Consider the following 21,144-nt stretch of genomic DNA (forward strand, 5'->3'; position numbering starts at 1 on the left):
CCACCAACTCACTGCCTTTGTTCTCTCCTCTCCTCCCCGGCAGAGCCTTTACTACAGGATGAGTCTCTGGCAGAATTAAACGTGCGCTACGTGCGCTAAAACCCCCGGGGCTACGGGGCGGGCTACGGGGTGGGGTGGGGGCTACTACAGCCCCCCTTTGATCTCTCATTTAACTCTGACGGCACTGTTTTGTTTGCTTTCTTCTTGGTGTTGTTGTGTGTCCTGCCTCCACACCCTCTTTTTTGTCTTCTATTTTTCTTTTATTTCCCCTTTTCTTTTTCTTTTTTTTCCAGTTTCACCTCCTGAGAAGGGAGAGAAAAAAAAAGTACAGGAAAAGAAAGATAGTTTGAGACATTCTGTAAAGGGCTAACGTGTTCACACACATCGCTGCAATGTCTGTCTGTCTGCTCTGCTGCCACCCTTGGTGGGGAGCAGCCTCGCTATTAAGAGGTCTGTTGAGAGACAGAATTGTCCTGGGACTCAGCTAGGCTCAGAGAGAGAGAGGGAGGGAGGGAGGGAGGGAGAGAGAGAGAGAGAGAGAGAGAGAGAGAGAGAGAGAGAGAGAAAGAAAGAGAGGGGGGAGGGAGAGAGAGAGTTAAGGCCCCTAGTTGCAGAGAAAGCCTTTGATGTTTCACAGGTAATAAGCCCAACACATTCTCTGTGTCTTTCTCTCTCTGTGTCTAGGGTTCCATTTAACTGTTGAGGGTCCATTCAGCTGCTCTCTCATCTCTGTTGGATATTATATATATTTAATATCATAATCCCTCCCTCCACCTGTTCATTAGTCTTATAGGAGGGTGGAACTGGAGTCATTTCATATTAATGGCCCGAGAAAAAGAGCAGATCTACAAGCTCACAGCACGATGCGATGCGACGCGTTGTGAGCTTGTAGATCGGTTATTTTCAAATAGCCTAGGTATAAAGTACATTAAGTAAGTGGTTAATGTATGTTTTATAATGTAATAATTTATATCTGCAAAGTAACTAGTAACTAAAGTTTTCAAATAATTGTAGTGGAATAAAAGCACAGTATTTGCCTCTGAGATGTAGTGGAGTAGAAGTAAAAGTATTGAAAATTGGAAATACTCCAGTAAAGTAAAAAATACCTCAAAAAAGTGCAGTACTTGAGTAAATGTACTTAGTTACTGTACACCACTGGACAGTGGTCCCGAGAAGAAGAGGAAAAAGGGGGGGGATCTGCATCAGTCCTACGTAAACAGGTCTCACATCAGGGTCAAATGTAGCCATTAACCCCCCTAGGCACACATTTAACCACTTAAACCCCTATGTACTTCGTTGACCGGGGGTCCCCCAGGGGTCTGTCTGTTCTTGCCCCCCACCCCCCCACACACACCGAATCTCTTCGCTGAAAACAGCCATTCTACAAGCTAACGACGCGCTTGCGTCGCATCACGAGCCCGTAGAGCTAGCCTATTTCCGCGGAGCGTTTGTTCGCCTATTAGCCACGTCCCCAGAACAGGGAACTGCTAGGGTTCATGTGGTCAAACAAGCTTCGCCCCGATGTCAGTGGCACATGGGTAAACATGCCAATTAGACAGATCCATGGCATAGGGGGGAGGGGGGTGGGGGCTCCAATTCATCAAATAAATGGTTAAACGGCGGGTTATTTCAAAACCAGCCAGTGGAGAGCCAGCTAGCGCCCTTGCTAATAGAGGCAGCTTTGTGCTGCGGCGGACAATCAGGGGGTTTGGAAAGGCCCCGTATAATAAATACCATTTATGTCCTGCCAATTAGAGTAGCGCTGAGCCCATTCAGTTGGCCCCTTCCATTCTTTCTCTCTCTCTCTCTCTCTCTCTCTCTCTCTCTCTCTCTCTCTCTCTCTCCCTGCACACACACACACAGCCACCATGATCAACAGGGGAGATCAGAACAATTAACTCACTATCTCCCCCTCCCGGCTCGCCCATTGTCCAATATCCAAGCCATTACAATAATTAAGGAAAATATTGTAAACCAATCCAGCTGTTTGCTTTTAAGCCATTAAGACCGGGAACGTGTCATTTTTTAAATTTCTTAGGGCTATTTAAAAATAGCAGATATACAAGCTCGAGCTTGTAGATCAATTTTTTGAAAAATTGTGAAAATTTGTGCGAATCCTTGAATATATATATTTACAAAAGCGAACATTTGTAACTCAAATGTTATTGCGTTTTTTTTGTTTGTTTTACTTATGTTGCTATATATGTCAGTGGTTCTTCAACTTTTTCATGTCAAGGACCTCCCAAAATGATATGTATTTGGCCGCGGACCCCCATCTGAAAATATTTTGTTCCAGGGACCCCCAGAAGCAAAGATTTGAAAATGTATAATGTATATATTTTCAAAAAATATTTCAAAAATAGCATTTTTTTTAAAAAATGACACAAATGATGCGTTCCGGGTCTTAATGGATTAATTGAAAGTGTGTGCGAGCTCGGCGAGAAGAAAAAACCTGGGCGTCGGGACAGCGGTGGCGGTCGGCCGGTCAGTCTGTGGGAATATGAATGAAGCTCCTTCCCATTGTGTCTGTTGTTTTGTTTTGTTGGGGGATGATGTGACACGTCTTGTCTGAATGGGCCCCGGCCAGTTCAGCGGACAGGGGGGGGACAAATTGATTTTGTTGCTCAAATGATGAATTACCGCCGAGCGCCCATGATAAAGTGTAGGAAATTGGAATCGGTCGTTTTGTGATTGAATCGTGGGGGGAAGAGTTGAATCGCAAATCATTACGCCGGTCGTTTTCAAATTTGTTGTAGCATTGTACTAATGTCATTTGTACACACACACACAAAGGCATCCTCTCAGACTATTGGGAACGTGGTTGTATTTTGTACCATGAAACCTAATATCAGTATCTAAAACACATAGAAATCAGACAACTGTTTGTTTGTTTTTGTTTTACCCTGATCTAATATCAGTGTTTGTTTGGACACATGAACCGTAGTGTCCTTATTCTAGGGCAGGGGTGCGCAGCATTTATTTCCAGGGGGCCGCACTGACTTCGATAAAGCGAGTGAAGGGCCAAACATAGTACAATTGAAACGTGAAACACATAGTGCTGAGTTAAGTTAAAACTGCATGAATTTTGGTAGACATGCCAGACTACTTTTTACAATAAGGTCCTTGCTTTCAAGATTTTTTTTTTACAGCTGTCCTGTACTGTATCACTCTGGTGTGCTCTGGAATTACAATAAAAAGATTACTTACATAAAACTATCCACGTCAATGCCGTATCAACTTTTAAATGAGCCTATAAATGTATACAGGATCTTTTCTGATATGCACCACTCCATAGGTCACTGATAAAACACATTGCAATATGTTATAAATATGGACTCAAGGTTGACTGTTTCACTGTTACATTATAAACATAAAACATTTGAGTAGGCTACATACGAATGGAGGAATGCAGGTATAGTGCTGAAATGGAAAATATGAATTACTATTAATTGGAGTCGAGTTCAATTAATTTGTCTCAAAACCATTAACAAATGGCAGCCTTTTAGAATGTAGATTTTTTGGGTCATTTTGTTTTTCTTTGAGGACTGGCCCCCGGGCCGTATGTTGCCCATGTGTGTTCTAGTGCGAACATTCGGCGAAAATGGCAGATCTGCAAGCTCACAACGTGCTGGATCAGCTATTTTCGGCTAAGAGATTTGGGCCCCTATTTTCGCTGGTGCCTTGCCCATTATCCCTAAACTTCTTTGCCATTTTTTTAAACTATTTTTAAAAACATTTTCTAATTGTTAAAATAGCCAATCTACAAGCTCAAAATAGTAAAAAAATGGCAAAGAAGTTTAGGGATAATGGTTAAGGCACCGGCGAAAATATGGCCCTTGGTGTAGAGGGAAAAAAGTTGCGTACCAATGAGCTTCCGGGGACCCGGCAGAACTAAGTACATACTGTAGGGTTTTAAGTGGTAAAAAAAAAGAAAAGAAAAAGAAATATGGCTGTAGATTCAACCTCCAGTCCCTGCATAATTTAATGATTTTAAATGAGTGTGCATGAATTAATAAACTGTTATAATATGTAAGAAAGTAATATAACAGAAGCAAATGTATGTCCAAACACATGACTATAAATGGAGCAATGCAGCTTTTGTGTGTGTTGGCCTGCTAAGCACATGGCCTCAAGTAGAAAAAAAAAACAGTTGTGCAGGAAATAGACATGTTTATGTGTCTAACTCCCAAACACAGACCTCTTTAACCACATGAACCATAGCTATTCTGGGGCAAACATTCAGTGACATTAGCAGATCTACAAACCCACACCGCAGCGCCGCACCGGGGACGCGTTGTTGAGAGCTTGTAGATTTTCTAGTAGATTCCTGGGGGCGAAGAGGAGGTTTGGTGTAGAGGGAGAAAAGGAGCAGGCCTATTCCAGTGGTGTAAAGTAACTAAGTACATTTACTCAAGTACTGTACTTAAGTACAATTTTGAGGTATTTTTTACTTTACTGGAGTATTTCCAATTGTCAGTACTTTTACTTCTACTCCACTACATCTCGGAGGCAAATATTGTACTTTTACTCCACTACAATTATTTGACAACTTTAGTTTCTAGTTTCTTTGTAGATTTGTGTTATCATTACAAAACATACAGTAACCACGATCTACAAGCTCACAATGCGTCGCATCGCGACGCATTGTGAGCTTGTAGATCTGCTATTTTCTAAAGATTTGTATACATTTTATACATTTCAAAGCTTGTGAAATGGGACATTCTGCATAATGAGTACTTTTACTTTTGGTACTTTACTAGAGCCTTTTCTAGAGCCCTGGGGGGGGGGACCCCGGTCAACTAAGTATATAGTGTTTAAGTGGTTTAAAAAAAAAACGGTGACAGAAAGAACACTTTCTTTAGCAGCAATGCAGTCTCAGCCATATAACCGCATAGTTTGTCACGAGCGGTCTGTCGTCCTGATGGTGTGTGTTTGAGAACCGCTCTGTCGTTTCCGAACGCTTCGGGAAGAGACGTGGGATTCCTTGATGCTGCATGGTATGCGTTCCAGCGACAGTATTTTCTTTCCGCGCGCCGTGGGGGAAAGCCAGCGTGCTGTCAAAAGGCGCTGCCGGTGGATGATATGTACAGCGCTAGGGCGCTTTGGCAGAAACTACTGTATGAACTATCCTTCTCACGACAGGAGCACTTCCTCAAACTGTAAATGTCAATACTTGAAGATAAAGTGGAAGTGCCTCCTTACGTTGCTGTGCTGTGCAGCTGTTGGGTCCCGCTAGCCGCCACTGTCTTTCGTTTCGTTCTCTGGGATTATGTACGTTTTTTAATGTGCTTTCATTTACTCTGGGGTATCGTTGAATGTACTGTATAATGAGCGCAGTTTAGCTCGACAGAAAGCACTCGGAAAATAGCCCGGTCTACAAGCTCACAACGTGTTTGCATAGAGACACGTTGTGACCTTGTAGATCTGCTATTTTTTTGACACATACTTTGTCTTTTTCCATTTGTATCTTTGATGCCAATATTTGTGTACTTTTACTCAAGTAAAACTTTGAATGCAGGCCTTTTAATTGTCACTTGCTACAATGTTCTTATATTGTGGTATTGCTACTTTTACTTAAATAAATACAAATATGAGTACTTCTTCCACCCTGTGTTGTGACTCTGATAGGAAGGAGATGCTTTGCTCTGCTCTGCTCTGCTCTGCTCTGCTCTGCTCTGCTCTGCTCTGCTGTGTGTGTGTGTGTGTGTGCGTGTGTGTGTGTGCGCGTGTGTGTGTGTGTGTGTGAGCGAGCGCACACTAGCTGTGACAATGTGTTGTGCTGCAGATGTGCAGAGCGCTGCCTGTAGATCAAGTCGTTTGAAGAAATGAGTAACAGAGGATGATTGTATCTGAGGAAGCAGTATTGTCTGGATGGCAGCATGTTACCATTCTGTCTTTGTCTCCCACTCTCCCTATCTATCTCTCTCTCTCTCTCTCTGTGTCTCTCTCTCTCTCGGGCTGAGCTTTGACTGGAGTGAGGCTGAATATAGCCAATCTACAGGCTCACTAAATGAGCTTGTAGATCGGCTGCTTTTGGTGCGTGACACGGCACCAAGTGTAAATGCTAGAGAGCAGTGGGTTATCAAGCTTTTTCAGGTCAAGGACCCCCAAATTAACATGCATTTGGCCGAGGCCCCTCGACCCCCAATACAAGATCTGTGTAAAATGTTTCAAAGAATTATTCAAATGTTTTTTATGATTTTTTTAGGAATGCGACACGTTGGGAACTTATAGATCTGCTATTAAAAAAAAATCCATGTCTATAGGGTTAACGTGGTTGAACTGTTTTGATGCTAAACCTACTGTATTCACAGGTTTAGCAGGGGACCCCCTGGGAACCCCCTCAAGGACCCCCTGAGGGTCCCCGCGACCCCACTTTGAGGACCACCATGCTAGAGAGGATCTCTCTCTCTCTCTGTGTGTGTGTGTCTCTCTCTGTGTCTCTCACCCGGGGAGGGTGGGGTGGCGCGGGGGTCTCCTGGCTACTAGTTTAGGTTTGATTGGTGGGTCTTGGCTGGAGTAGGGGGTAACATCTGTGGCGTGGCAGTGCCAAGCCTCGCCGTGTGACAGCCACACTGGTGGGACCAATTGTTCAGAGTGCAAAGAACAGTAATCACTTGGAGCCAGAGTGGTGGTGGTGGTGTTGTTATCCCCCTCTACATAGCCCCCCCCCCAAGCCCCACAACCAGTGTTGCCAGGTCTGCTCATTATAATTTCCCCCCAAGATTTTATTTGAAAATAGCCGATCTACAAGCTCACAATGCGTCGCATCGCATTGTGATCTGCTATTTTCAAATAGCTGATGTATATGTTTAAAGTGCTCACGTGGCCCATATAGTCGCTTCTTTTGGGCTTGTTTTTTTTCCTAGACCTGGTTGCTTGTTTCTCTCACATAATCTGGCAACACTAGCCCCCAACCCCCTCGCCCCTTTGGAGCTTGTAGATCTACTATTTTCAAATAGCCGATGTATATGTTGAAAGTGCTCACGTTGGCCCATATAGTCGCTTCTTTTGGGCTTGTTTTTTTTTCCTAGACCTGGTTGCTTGTTTCTCTCACAGAATCTGGCAACACTACCCCCCCCCCCCCACAACCCCCCTCGCCCCCCTTTTCCTCCAGACCTCCGTACTCGCTATAGCTACACTGATTGCTTTACGCGTATAGCTCCCAGACTCATCTAAATTTAGCATCTGTGAATGTGGAGTTTCTCTCCATGAAGACTTTATCCACCAGCAGAATTCTTATGCTCGGCATGCCCCCCCCCCCCCCTCCCTCCCCTCCCCTCCACCACCCCAACAAAGATTTACCCTGTGGAAGGGGTGGGGTGTTGCAGTGAGCCCCGCACATAACATGCACTAAAGATAAACAAGACTGGTTCCATCCGGCCACTGCTTGTCAAACGGCCTGCTTTGTAAATTGATATGAAATCTTGCCTTAATGAAATCCTGACCTCTGCTGCCCCCTAAAGATCGTATGGGGTATAAGAGGGAAGTCAATCCCTGGATAGCTGCTGCTACTGTCTTGTCTTGTCTTGCTCTCCTTCCTTGTGACAGTGGAGCGCACGCCGCGCACACCGTGCACGCGCACGCCAAGATGGCAGCCGTGCACTTTTTAAGCCGACGACCCTCTTGTGTCTGTTTTACCTTTTGATGTCCTGGAGTGGGACAGTCCCATTTGTTTCTGGGGGCCGTGACAGGAGCATTACATTGGGCTTGTGTGCATAAGCTCTCCAAAGGGAACTGGTCACCTCAGAGCACATGTGTGGCGCAATATATGGATCTTAAAGACAAAAATATGTTTTTCACACTTTTAGAGTATGTGGTTTTTGTGTTGTTGTTTTTTTTGTACAGTATATCAAAAGTTCTTAAAAGTCCATTCTTAAGGACTTCCGGTCTACCTGAAAACGTATTGCGTGATTACATCACTTGTAGATCTTCTATTTTTGAAAAATCATGAAAATGTTTGCAAATCTTTTAACTCTTTGACTGCCAGAGTATTTTCATAAAGTACTCCCCCAGTGCCAGCAATTTTCGTGTTTTTTTATTTTTATATTTTGAATTTTTCTCATGAAAATAATTTAAGGACACATAATGTAAAGACCCAGCACAAATCCGCCACTAGAGCGCAGCACATGACAGCTTTGATCATGTCGTTGGGTCTCTCTCACCCTTCTTCATAGATTAGACAAGGAAAAACATGAAAACGGATGTGACGTCCCCCCCATTGTTTTGATCGGCGAAAATTACGTTGTGATATACGACGGCGATGACTGATCGTCACCCAGACCATAGATTATAGAAGAGAAACTGTCCGTTTGTCCGTCATACCGTGTGAAAGACCGTTTATTTACCTATTTTGGACGAAAATGACTGGGGAAAAGAATCAAAAACCGGAAACGGAATCCAGGTCATGAAACCGGATGCAGATGTCCGTGAAGTAAGTGGAACTCGAGAATAACATTGAATATTAAGCAGCATAGCGCAATCAGAGATTAAACAATGAACGCGCGTCCAGCGCGTCGAGCGCGTCGACGGCCAACTGGACAAAGTAGCACTTGACGCGTTATCGCGTCGTCCGCAGTCAAAGAGTTAATATATATATTTTTAAAGCGAATATTTGTAACTCAAATCTCTGCTTCTGCGGGTCCCTGCAACAAAATGTAATGGTGTTTTCAACAGTGGCCAGCAGCCAGCCCGGTGTGTAAGCTGTAGTTTTGTCCCCTATAAGCAGCGTTTGTTAGCAGAGCCTCTTGTTGATGTACAGTATGAGAGACAACAGGATTAGTGAGCGGGGCTGCAGCCAGGATGCAGTGGAGGGGGGGGGACAGGGGGGGGACGAATGGCGTAGAGGTGAACCCGAAGGTCAAGGAGCCCCGCTGTCAGATAAAGTCATACAGCGCCGGGCCGCGACTCATGAGGGCCGGGCCGGGCCTGTGAAATGAGGTCCTGTGTTGCAACTATTCACATATATATATAGCCGTATATATACAGGGAGATTTATTATACACTGACTGGGAAGGCGGTGCTGCACACAGACCCACGGAGTGCAAAGTGGAAGCATGCTTTGCTTGTGTCGTTTGTGTATGGGGAACACACCCTTCACTCCAGTGCATTAAGACCCCTAAGACCATTACAACCGGGGGAACGCATCTGTGTCATTTTTAGATTTCTTTTGCTATTCAAAAAATAGCAGATATACAAGCTCATAGCGCGGCTTGTAGATCTACAATTTCTTTTAAGACCTGAGGCCGATACTTTTTCATGTCAAGAACCAACCAAAATGTTATGTATTTGGTCACGGACCCCCATCTCAAAAATGTGTTGTTCCAGGGACCCCCCAGAAGCAAAGATTTTAGTTAAAAAATATATATTGCACACATTTTCACGATAAAAAAAACCAGACAATCTACGAGCTCATCGACGCGTCGACGCGGTGTGTAGATCAGCTATTTTTGTCAAAATGTTCCCCTCAAAATATGGATGCTGGCGTTCAAGTGGTTTTATACTTTCGACCTTTTACCATTCCTTGCAGTGACTGACTGCCAACATTTAGTCGTAAAGAATGGTGCTTTTTTTTGTTCGCCGTTGATCTAAATTATTCAGGATGTTATTGGTTTGAGCCTCTTGTTGCACTAGAACGCAGACTGACTAGTAACACAGGCATCTATCTGAGGTTTTGACAGCAGTTATCCATCTGACACATCCATATCCACATCCACCATATACTTCTGTAAGTTAACATGTGTTATGTTGTTATGTTTTGCAACCTTTAAGTGTTATTGAACCCTAACTTGTTTCCTGCGTTTCTCTCTTTTTGCCCCCATCCGTCCCTCTCTCTGTCCTCCACAGCACTTACAAAATCCAGCGAATTTCCAAACGGCAGCGACGGAGCTGCTAGACTGGTGCGGTGACCCCCGCGCCTTCCAGCGTCCCTTTGAGCAGAGCCTGATGGGATGCTTAACGGTAAGCGTGCGGCACGCGCAGCGCCCCACCGCCACCGCCGGTGTGTCTCACACTGGAGAGGAGGGTTCAAGGACGGGAGAAGGGCTGGTAAAAACAAGTGCTGCATTGGCTGTTTATGTAACTCCCTTAGGGACGGCGGAATACCAATGTTCTGCTGCCTGATCTTCAACTGAGGTCATTGTGAAAAAAAAATAAAGGGCCATTCACCCCGACAGAAGCTATTGGAATTTAGTCATCTTTCATTGACTACAGCAGCTACAGTGTGTGTTCTGTGTAGCTTAGCTTATGAAATCAGCAAAATCCATGGAACACTTAAAGGATGCAGCGAACGTCCTCAAACCACAAAGCAATCAATTTGCTCTTAAAGAAATAAGGCTCCGTAGCCTTTAATTCCCCCTATTTAAGTACCTATTGGCTTTTTTCCCTACTTGATTAATTGAATTCTAAGCATACCATGGCATTTGTAAAAAAGAAAAAATGGACTTAACTTTTTTGTTAGACTGTCCGACTGCAAGACAAAATATGTTAAAATCTCCAACAATTTGCATAGAAATGGCCTGGGCTTGTTTTGATTGGAACTCGGACACAAAGGGGCGGGGATAGTTTCCTGCAAGGTTATGCTAAACACCCTGAAGGAGATAAATTGCGTCAAGAAAAAATGCGCTTCTTCCCCTCATGTCAAATGCACATCGTTGCTGTCGGGCTGAAACCTTGTATCTCCATAATATTTCAAAATTAATGCCCCACTTCGTCATACTATGGCGGCTCACAAAAGTAGCAAAATAGCTGATCTACAACAAGCTCAAAACACGCCACGATGGGACGTGTTTGAGCTTAGATTTCTTTTTTTTTGGAAAAACATTTAAAAGTGAAAGTGTTTGAGTCTTATCTGTGTGTTTTATAAATATTGAACTACTGAAAAAAAGCATTAAAGGGACAGTTCACCCAAAAAAAAAAAAATCTATCGATTAGTCACCCCATGGAGACTTGAATTCATGGATATTTTTTTGTTTCTGTTTCATTCCTAAGCCAATAATTTGATGACCAGCGGACTAGCGGTAGGCAGCAGTTCCGGTAGGAGACACAAAGGAGACTGTTTGTGTCTCCTACCGGAACCGCTGCCGGTCATCAAATGATTGGCTTAGGAATGCGACCAAAAAAAATATCCAAGAATTCAAGTCTCCATGGGGTGACTAATCTATAGACAAAACAGTATTTTTTGGGGCAAAATATCCCTTTAACACAAAAAGAGCTTGCGTGACTGAATAATAACTACATTGGATCCATTGGAAACACAGCTTCTTTTTTTTCTGAACTAAAAAGTAACAGTCTTGGACATACAAGGTTTCCACCCTGACAGTGACGATATACAGTATCATGGCAACTTCCTCTGGATCCAGTGCAATCAGTACATGTGTCACCATTCTGTTATCCAATTATGAGCGCTTTCTATATGGCTTTCAGTGAAGTTCAGCGCACACACATTGCCTTCTTCTCACTCAATTAGAATAAGGACTGACTTAAGACGTGTCAATCACTTGTCACCGTGGGCCATATCTCAGTGTAATATGCAGATCTTCACAGTTGCCTCCAGCGCTGGATAAGAGACACATATATAGCTCTCTCTCTCTCTCTCAGGGGTACAATTTGTAATCCTACTGAACAAGTGCTTGTAATATACACGGCGAAAAAGGAATGCAGAGTATGCAGAGTATTTACTCCGGATCGGTTGATTGTTGATTGATCTCAAATTTTTTTCCTGCTGAAAAACTTTGTATGCGCACTCCCTAGAGGCCAAGGAAAAACCTTTGCCCTGCATTTTTCACATCGGCCTTTTATAGCGCCACCAGGAGGCCGACTTATGAAAAACATCATTTTTTATATGACTCCTTCAGATTTTATCCAAATTTCACGCAAATCGGTACACATGATCTCTATAGTCATGTGATCAACACAGATCTGTAAACATTTTCATATTCCATCCTGATTGGCTAGGATTGACATCTTAAGTTTGCAGGAGTGGCCCGTTTTGAACAAAATGCCGCAAATCATGAACGCAGCGTTCTATTGCGGTGAAACTTTGCACGCACATTCGCACTACGTTGAGGAACAAATTAATGTCACCCTTTTAACATTGCCCTATTGTAGCGCCACCAGGAGGCCGATTTTTGCAAAACATTTTCATTTTTACATTTCTCCTACAAATTTTGTCCAAACATCATACACATTATCTCTATTTTTCATATTCCATCCTGATTGGCGAATTCCGAACTTGGCTGGCCCACAATAACCTACCTGACCTGGCTGAGACCTGTGCTCCGAGGAGCACTTTTTACCTATCACTAGTCTAATAATTAAATGACAATAATAGTGAAGTTTTAAACGATTTAGCTGAGTAACTAGACTAGATATATTGTGGTAAAGAATATCACCAACCCCATGATGAATAGTCTTAAAAGCATGCGTGTCTCACGCTAGGGAAAACCACCGGTCTTTTACTTGTAACAGAGTATTTCTACATTGCAGTATTGATACTTTTACTTAAGTCGAGTGCGAGTACTTTTTCCACCACTGCAATTAAGGTGCTGAAATTAGAACAACAGCTACTTGTAACGTCTTTACACTGAAATTACCATTTAGGCCAGCGTCCCTTTTACACGTTTAGATTCTAATTAGACAACTTATGCTCATATATCTCCTTAATGGGTTCTTTCCTATAAATACGGGTCAGATATACAGTCAGTGTACTCTTTTTTCCGGTATCACATCAGACATACTGTATACTTACACAGAACATAATGATATGGTGGAGGCAGGCAGCCATGTGTTCAGCTGTATACAACCTCAGTTACAACTTCTGGGTGCAACAGCAGGGTTCAGTTACTGCGTTGGTTTTCAAAGTGGGGTTCCGGGGATCCCCAGGGGTTCTTGGGGGGGTTCCCCAGCAAAATGTGTTAATATAGCATCGGCACTGAGTGCCGCACTATGAGCTTGTAGAAAATGTTGTTTTGAAAAATTGTGAAAATCGGTGCAAACCTTTGAATATAATATTTTTTTATGCGAACATTTGTAACTCAAATCTGTGCTTCTGGGGGTGGTCCCTGGAACAAATTATTTTGACCTGGGAGTCCGCAACCAAATACATATCATTTTGGGGGTCTTTGACATGAAAAAGTTTGAGAACCACTGAGTTACTGTGTATGTAGGGTTGGATTTGGATTTGACGCTGTAGTATGATCATGCACTGTAGGTAGGGTATTAATTTACGGGGAACAAAACACAAAGTTAAAGTATGGAGATAAGAGGTTTCTGCCCGACAGCAACGATATGGAGCTCACTCACGTGGTTAAAGAAACCATCCTCTTTTTACACATGGAAGCCTGGTTCTCTGAGAGGCCATATGCAGCAGGAGGCTGCATGCAGAATCCAGGAGGCCCAGGCTATAACATGTCCTTGAGGTCAGGCGGATGGGAGGAGGAGGAGGAGGAGGAGGAGGAGGCCCTCTTTGAGCAGATAATGGCACTGCTAAATCACAGCAAACGTGTGCCACTTAAGGCTGATTTACAGGGCCTCCTGTGGCATGTAGGAGCTTTCACTTAATGCTTCCTCTCAGTAGGACATTGCGTTGCACCCTGGCTCCACAAGGCACGCCGTCTGTCCCCATGAACCGCCTGTCCACAGCCACATGTTGACTGGATGGTCTGTCTGTCCCCATGAACCGCCTGTCTACAGCCACATGTTGACTGGATGGTCTGTCTGTCCCCATGAACCGCCTGTCTACAGCCACATGTTGACTGGATGGTCTGTCTGTCCCCATGTACTACCGCCTGTCCAGCAGTGTTGAATTTGATAGCACATTTTGATTTAGTTTTAGTCATAGTCTTTTGAATCAAATTCCATTTAGTTTTAGTCATATATTTAGTCGACTGAATATCATAAGATTTTAGTCGACTAAATCTACAGTTGATTTAGTCAACTAAAATGTATTTTGGCGGTGCCTTGATGGCGTCATAATGGCTGCTTTTACACTTGGTTGCATGCTGAAAATAGCCGATCTACAAGCTCGCAGCGCGACACGTTGTGAGCTTGTAGATCTGCTATTTTGAGAGTGCAACACCCGAGCGCAACCAAACATAAAATGACTTGTCTTGGTTCTACTGGATCTCTTCTCCACTAGTCCCGCACTAACATTTTAGTTTTGTTTTTATTTGTTGACGAAATTGTCAGTATATTCAGTCTAGTTTTAGTCATCATTTAGTTTTAGTCATCATAGCTTCGTTTTTATTTAGTTTTCATCAGTGAAAAAGGGTAGTCGACGAACATTTTTCGCCGTAGTTTTAGTCAACAAAATCAACACTGCTGTCCACAGCCACATGTTGACTGGATGGTCTGTCTGTCCTCATGTACCGCCTGTCCACAGCCACATGTTCACTTGATGGTCTGTCTCCATGTACCGCCTGTCTACAGCCACATGTTGACTGGATGGTCTGTTTACAGTTTAGGCATTTAGTAGACGCTCTTAATCCAGAGCGACTTACAGTAAGCAAGGACACAAGATAATGCATCATAATACATCAATAATACATCAAATGCATAGAAATAGTAAATAATATCTGTCCCCATGTACCGTCTGTCTACAGCTACATGTTGTCCTGATAATTAGTGGTTCTCAAACCTTTTTCATGTCTAGGACCCCCAATATCTTATATCTAATGTCTTTGGCCACGCGGACCCCCATTTGAAAATATGTTGTGCCAGGGACCACGTACCGTACAGGATTTGTGTTGTTAAGAATGTTTTAAAAATATTCCTAATGTTTTCTGCATAATGAGTGCTTTCTACTTTAGGTTCTTTAAGTACAATTTGATACCAATATTGTTGTACATTTGAATTACATTAAGTACATTTTGAATTCTGGGACTTTTACTTGTAACAAAGTATTTCTGCACATAAAATGTTTTCCACCTCTGTGTGTGTGTGTGTGTGTTCAGGTGGTGAGCCGCGTAGCCGCACAGCAAGGCTACGACTTGGACCTGGGCTATCGGCTCCTGGCCGTGTGTGCTGCCAACAGGGACAAGTTCACTCCAAAATCAGCAGGTAAGAGCAGATTTGTTTCTCGTGTGCTTCTGTCTACCTCCATCTGGCCATGCAGGCCTCCTCGGCTAGTGGAAAAGTGGCATGTCTGATGTCTTTGGGCTATTCAAAAATAGCAGACATAAGCTTGTAGATCTGCTATTTATTTTTAAATCATGAAAATGTGTGCAAATCTTTGAATATATATATATATATATATATATATATATATATATATATATATATATATATATATATATATATATATATATTATTTTTTTTAAACTCAAATCTTTGCTGCTTGGGGTCCCTGGAACAAAAACATTTTGAGATGGGGATTGGCGGCCAAATACATAATTTTGGGTATGATGGTTTTAGATTTGAGTAAAAAATGTAAAAAAATAATAATAATCAAAGATTTGCACAAATGTTTGTGATAAAAAAAAAAATTGCAGATCTACAAGCTCGCTCGTAGATACATTTGGCATCTGAGGGACTCTTGTCTTGTCCGTCCATTTATACTCTCCCAGAGTTTAATTAGCAACCCGCAATTTTACTGTGTGTGCTGGCCCATGTTTTTTTGCGACAGACGGTAGTCACACAGTGAGTTCTAACTGACGTCCAACAACAATAAAGTTTGCCTAGAGAGTTTGTTTGGCTCTATAACAAAATGTTTAAGCCCAGTCCTGACCTCACATTATGGTGCACATATTTCATTTAGTTTTATTAACGTCAAGAGGCCCTATACCACCAGCACCAGTCATTTAAAACAGGTACAATACGTACCTTGAAATATTGTTATATTGTCATATGGCAGCGATAAAGAAAATAACAGACTGTCCATTTTCTTTCAGTATTATTTATGATCGCACCTTACTGTCGAGCTATTCAACGCTTAAAGACCCCCACAGCCCAAATTTGTTTTGCTTTCTCACTTTTTCATTTCACGAAGACTGATACGCCGAACAAAAATCCTCAGTTATACGTTTGCTACAGAAAGCCTAAAAATAATAACCTGACTGACGTTTGAGTTTGAGTTTTTTATGCAGTTGGAGACGGCCAGGTTTCTAGTGATGGATTCTTTTTAGACGGTTTTTCGGCTGCTATTTGTTGTAATCAAGCTAGGGGGTAAAAAGAGCGTGCTGTGGCACGACGACGGCAATGAAGACGTATAGGCTGTCAGAGGGCTCAGAAGATAACTGTGGTTACAGTGGAATATTTTGTAGTCCTTCAACAGTTTTTGATTTGCAGCTTCCACCTGTCTTGGGTTAAGAGGAAAAATCTGTTTTGCTGACTGCATGCTGCTAGGGCAAGGGTGGAAAGTAACTAAGTACATTTACTTAAGTACTGTACTTAAGGACAATTTTGAGGTATTTGTACTTTACTTGAGTATTTCCAATTTCCAATACTTTTACTTCTACTCCACTACATCTCAGAGGAAAATATTATACTTGTACTCCACAACAATTCATTGACAACTTTAGTTACTAGTTACTTTGTAGACTTTGATTATTATTACAAAACATACATTACCGACTTCAGCCCTATTTCGGCCATTTGAAAATAGCAGATCTACAAGCTCACAATGCGTCGCGATGCGACACATTGTGAGCTTGTAGATCTGCTATTTTCAAAAGATTTTTTATACATGTGAAAACTTGTGAATCTGCATAATGAGTACTTTTACTTTTGTTACTTTAAGTACAGCATAAGGCAGTAAGGTGTCGGTAATAAGGCAGCATAAGGCAGTAGGGAGTCGGTAATAAGGCAGCATAAGGCAGTAGGGAGTCGTTCATAAGGCAGCATAAGGCAGTAGTGAGCAAAATGAACTCATACAAAGGCACCGCTTACTTCACACTGGGTGTGATTTTTCATGATGGTCTAGAGCCTTCAAATCATGTGATATTTACTTGTTGCTTCCATGTTTAGCCCTGGGAGAGAAATCACATCCTCTCTCCAATTAACCCATCAAGATCGGGAATGTATCTGTCATTTTTAGATTTCTTTGGCTATTCAAAAATAGCAGATCTACAAGCTCATATCGTGGCACCGAGTCCCGCGCTATGAGCTTGTAGATCTGCTATTTTCAAAAAATCTTGAAATTTTTAATATATATTTTGAAAGCGTTTTTGAAGAGTTTTTTAACTCAAATCTTTGCTTCTGGGGGGTCCCTGAAACAACATATTTTGAGATGGGGGTCCGCGGCCAAATACATATAATTTTGGTGGTCCTTGACATGAAAAAGTTTGAGCACCACTGATATTATATCAACATACGTTTTTTTTTTTAAAAAACTGTTAGGATTTAGAAGACATTTGTAGAATCCCCCAGAAGCAAAGATTTGAGTTCAAAATGTGTGCTTTAAAAAAATATATATTCAAAGATTTTCGCAAATATTTTTTTTTAAATAGCAGATCTACAAGCTCGTAGATTTCTTTGGCACTCTGTGCCAAAGAAATCTTAAAATGACACAGATGCCTTCCTGGTCTTAATGGGTTAAGTTCTTCTTACAAATGATCTGATGTTGGTAATTCCATATCAAATCTCAGCAGTGACTCGGTGGGTTTTTTGATCAGATTGCTGATTGATTCCATGTGAATAATTTCCTGCAGCAGCAGTAGTATAATTTAGCAAAAGCAAAGCAGAGCAGCAGTCTGGTCCAGACAGCATCTTAGAAGCGTATTTCATGGTCAATTATGTATGTGCATAAATACTGTGAATGCTTTAGCTGTTTAGATGATGAGAGACCTGCAAAATGCTGTAAAAAAAAAGAGAGAGAAAGGAGAGTGAGAGAGAGAGAGACGGGGAGGACAAGCCAAAGAAAAGGGAGGTATAGCGTCATAGAAACCACTGTAGAGAGTCTGCATTCTTGTGCAAAAAAGGCTCCGACATTGTGAAAGCGTCACAGCGGAGGCCCCCAGACAAGGAGAGTGTTACTTAACCCTATAAGACCGGGAAAGCATCATTTTGTGTCATTTTGAAGATTTGTTTGGGCTATTCAAGAATAGCAGATCAACAAGCTCATAGCGCGGCACCGAGTGCCATGCTATGAGCTTGTAGATCTACTATTTTTGAAAAATCGTGAACAATTTTGTAAATCTTGGAATATATATACATGTTTATCTCAAATCTTTGCTTCCGGGGGTCCCTGGAACAAAATATTTTCAGATGGTGGTCCGCGACCAAATATATATAATTTTGGGGGTCCTTGACGTGAAAACGTTTGAGAACCACTGATATTATAGCAACATAACATATTTTGAAGACTTTGTAGAATCCCCAGAAGCAAAGATTTGAGTTAAAATGTTTGCTTTAAAAAAATATATATATTCAAAGATTTGCACAAATTTGCCAAGATTTTTCAAAAATTTGCAGATCTACAAGCTCATAGTGCGGCCCTCGGTGCCGCACTATGAGCTTGTAGATCTGCTATTTTTGAATAGCCAAAGTATAAAATAATGGTTTTAAGTCGTTACACCGATGTGTTCCCGGTCCTAATGTGCGCCGTTAATATGGTTACGTTTAGACATGCGTTTTGGAGTGGTTTTATACATCTCGGTTAAAGATTAGGCACTGTTAATGTTGTTAAGTTTAGACATGGTTTTTGGTGTGGTTTAATACATCTTTAGTTAAGATTAGGCACTGAAGAAAAAACAGCCAAAGAAAGAGAGATAGCGTCAATAGAAACCACTACACAGTCTGCATTCTTCTGCAAAAAAGGCTCCGACTCTGTGAGAGCGCCACAGTACAGAGGCCCCAGACAAGGAGTGTGCTGCTAAGACAGAAAGAGCCCACACTGGCAGCTAAGGGAGACGGCTCTTAAACAACCCTCCCACGGGGGCCCCAGGGGAAAGGCCCCCACTCCCTGACATCCAACAGGGCCGTTGCCCGGCGACCAGAGGGGAGTGAATCACATGACGCAGGCCTGGATGGCGGCAGCAGGTCGGCCATCCAACAACCAGAGACAGACAGACAGACAGACAGGGGAGTCAGTGTCTGTCTGTCCATTCACCCAGCAGCCATTTGGAGCCGTCGTCTTAAGAAAGCTAGCGGAGAACAAACTGTGGTGGAAAAATCTAAAAGTACTGTACTAAAGTACAATTTTGAAGTACTTTTACTTTACTTGAGTGTGTCTGTTTATCAATATGTTATACTTCTACTCCATTACATCTGAGAGGCACATATTGTACTTTGTACTCCACTAACAGTTGTTTGACAACTTGAGTCACGAGATAGTTTGCAGATTTAGATTATTATTACAAAACAAACATTAGCCAGTTAAGCCGTTTTTGTCACATTAGCCGCGTTTTGTCAGCCGCGTCACATTACGATGCCTCGTGTGATACGTTAGATCTGCTATTTTCAAAAGATTAAAAATGTACTTGAGTACAACAGTATTGGTATCAAAATGTACTTAAAGTACAAAAAGTAAAAGTACTAACATGTTTGAAAATAGGGCTAAAGTGGTTTATGTATGTTTTATAATGTAATGATTTATATCTGAAAGTAACTAGTAAGTAAAGTTTTCAAATAATTGTAGTGTAAAAGTAAAAGTACAATATTTGCCTCTGAGGTGTAGTGGAGTAGAAGTAAAAGTATAGACAATTGGAAATACTCCAGTAAAGTAAAAGTACCTCAAAATTGTAAGTACAGTACGTGAGTAAATGTACTTAGTTACTTTACCCCACTGTTCATATTTTGATGCCAATACTTTTGTACTTTTTCCTCAACGAAAAATGTTAATGCACGATTTTTACATTGTGTTGTTGCTACTTTTACGAAAAAAGAAATCAGAGTGTGAATCACTTGTTCCAGCAGTGAGAAGAACAACTCAAGTGGAGAAAGAAGGGCAGATTAGCTGCAGAGCAGAGAGGAGGCAGAGAGGAGGGGAGGGCTGGAATGTGAAGGGAGGAGGTGAATTCAGTTTTTTAATTGAATACAGTGGCCTTTGCATAATGTTGTTTAAACAATAATTCATTTAGACCCATGTCTGCCAGGTTTCCTTGGATGTCATCCAGGCCAAAGTTCACTTCATACTGTAGATTGTTGCATATAACGATGCTGTCGGGCAGGAACCCTGTATATATTTAAATGTTTGTTTGTTTGTTTTTTTCCTGGTAAATTTATGCCCTACATCGTACACTAGTGTCGTGCAAAACTGGCACACGCAACACATAGACAGATACAGACACACAGCTACACACACAGATTCCGTGTATTTATAGACCGTTAGATGAAAGGTATTAAGAGCTTAGTAACCTCAACAATAACTACAAGGGATCCATTTATTATTTTCATTTCTAGAAAAGTAACAGTTTAAGATTTCCACCAGACAGTGACGATAATGTCTTTGGGTTGTTGTTGTTTTGTTTCTTTCCTCAGCAGAGACACATAGACAATATTGTTGGGTTGTTGTTTAGTTTCTTTCCTAAGCAGAGACACATACAGTAGACAATATTGTTGGGTTGTTGTTTAGTTTCTTTCCTAAGCAGAGACACATAGACAATATTGTTGCCATATCTGTGTTGACAAAGAGACATATTTATGTACTGCAGCCCGCAGCTCTGGTTGGAGCTGTCACTCGGGGTTATAGTGTTGTATACTGTATAAGGAACTAAATCAGGGGTCTTCAAGCGTTTTTCAGGCCAAGGACCCCCTAGCTGAGAATGAGATGTAGCAGGTATTTGTATTTTCAAATGGCCTATGTATAAAATAGGGCTAAAGTGGTTAATGTATGTTTTATAACATAATATTTTATATCCGCAAAGTAACTAAAGTTTTCAAATAATTTTAGTGGAGTAAAAGTACAATATTTGCCTCTGATGTAGTGGAGTAGAAGTAAAAGTATAGACAATTGGAAGTACTCCAGTAAAGTAAAAGTACCTAAAAATTGTACTTAACTACAGTACTTCAGTACAAGTACTTAGTTACTTTCCACCACTGGAAATGGGAGACGCTAGACGTCTGCGTAACGACATTAACCCTGGCGTCCCTGTGCTGCCGGGGACATAGTAGGCGGACGTTCACCGAGAATACTGCAGTAGGCAAACCTTGTAGATCTGCTATTTTCAGAAAATGTTCCCCCCAAGAATAGGGTGATGTAGGGTTGAA

General features: G+C 41.9%; 1 protein-coding gene across 2 annotated transcripts in view; it reads left to right on the forward strand.

Annotated features, from left to right (window-relative positions):
• The window catches only part of LOC308104633 (zinc finger MIZ domain-containing protein 1-like), a 227,223-nt gene that overhangs the window by 148,592 nt on the left and 57,487 nt on the right, over positions 1–21,144 (forward strand). Inside the window, exons 5-6 of one of the 2 annotated variants that reach the window (XM_080455085.1) lie at positions 9,847–9,960; positions 14,952–15,057. In XM_080455085.1, the coding sequence (XP_080311211.1) occupies positions 9,847–9,960; positions 14,952–15,057 (220 nt within the window). Of the gene's footprint in view, positions 1–9,846; positions 9,961–10,003; positions 10,048–14,951; positions 15,058–21,144 lie in introns of those variants that run through there. The other variant, XM_080455086.1, reaches the window with a different exon arrangement.

The sequence above is a fragment of the Gymnoscopelus braueri genome (genome assembly GCF_963280865.1).
Source record: "Gymnoscopelus braueri genome assembly, chromosome: 17".
NCBI classification, from domain to species: Eukaryota; Metazoa; Chordata; class Actinopteri; order Myctophiformes; family Myctophidae; genus Gymnoscopelus; species Gymnoscopelus braueri.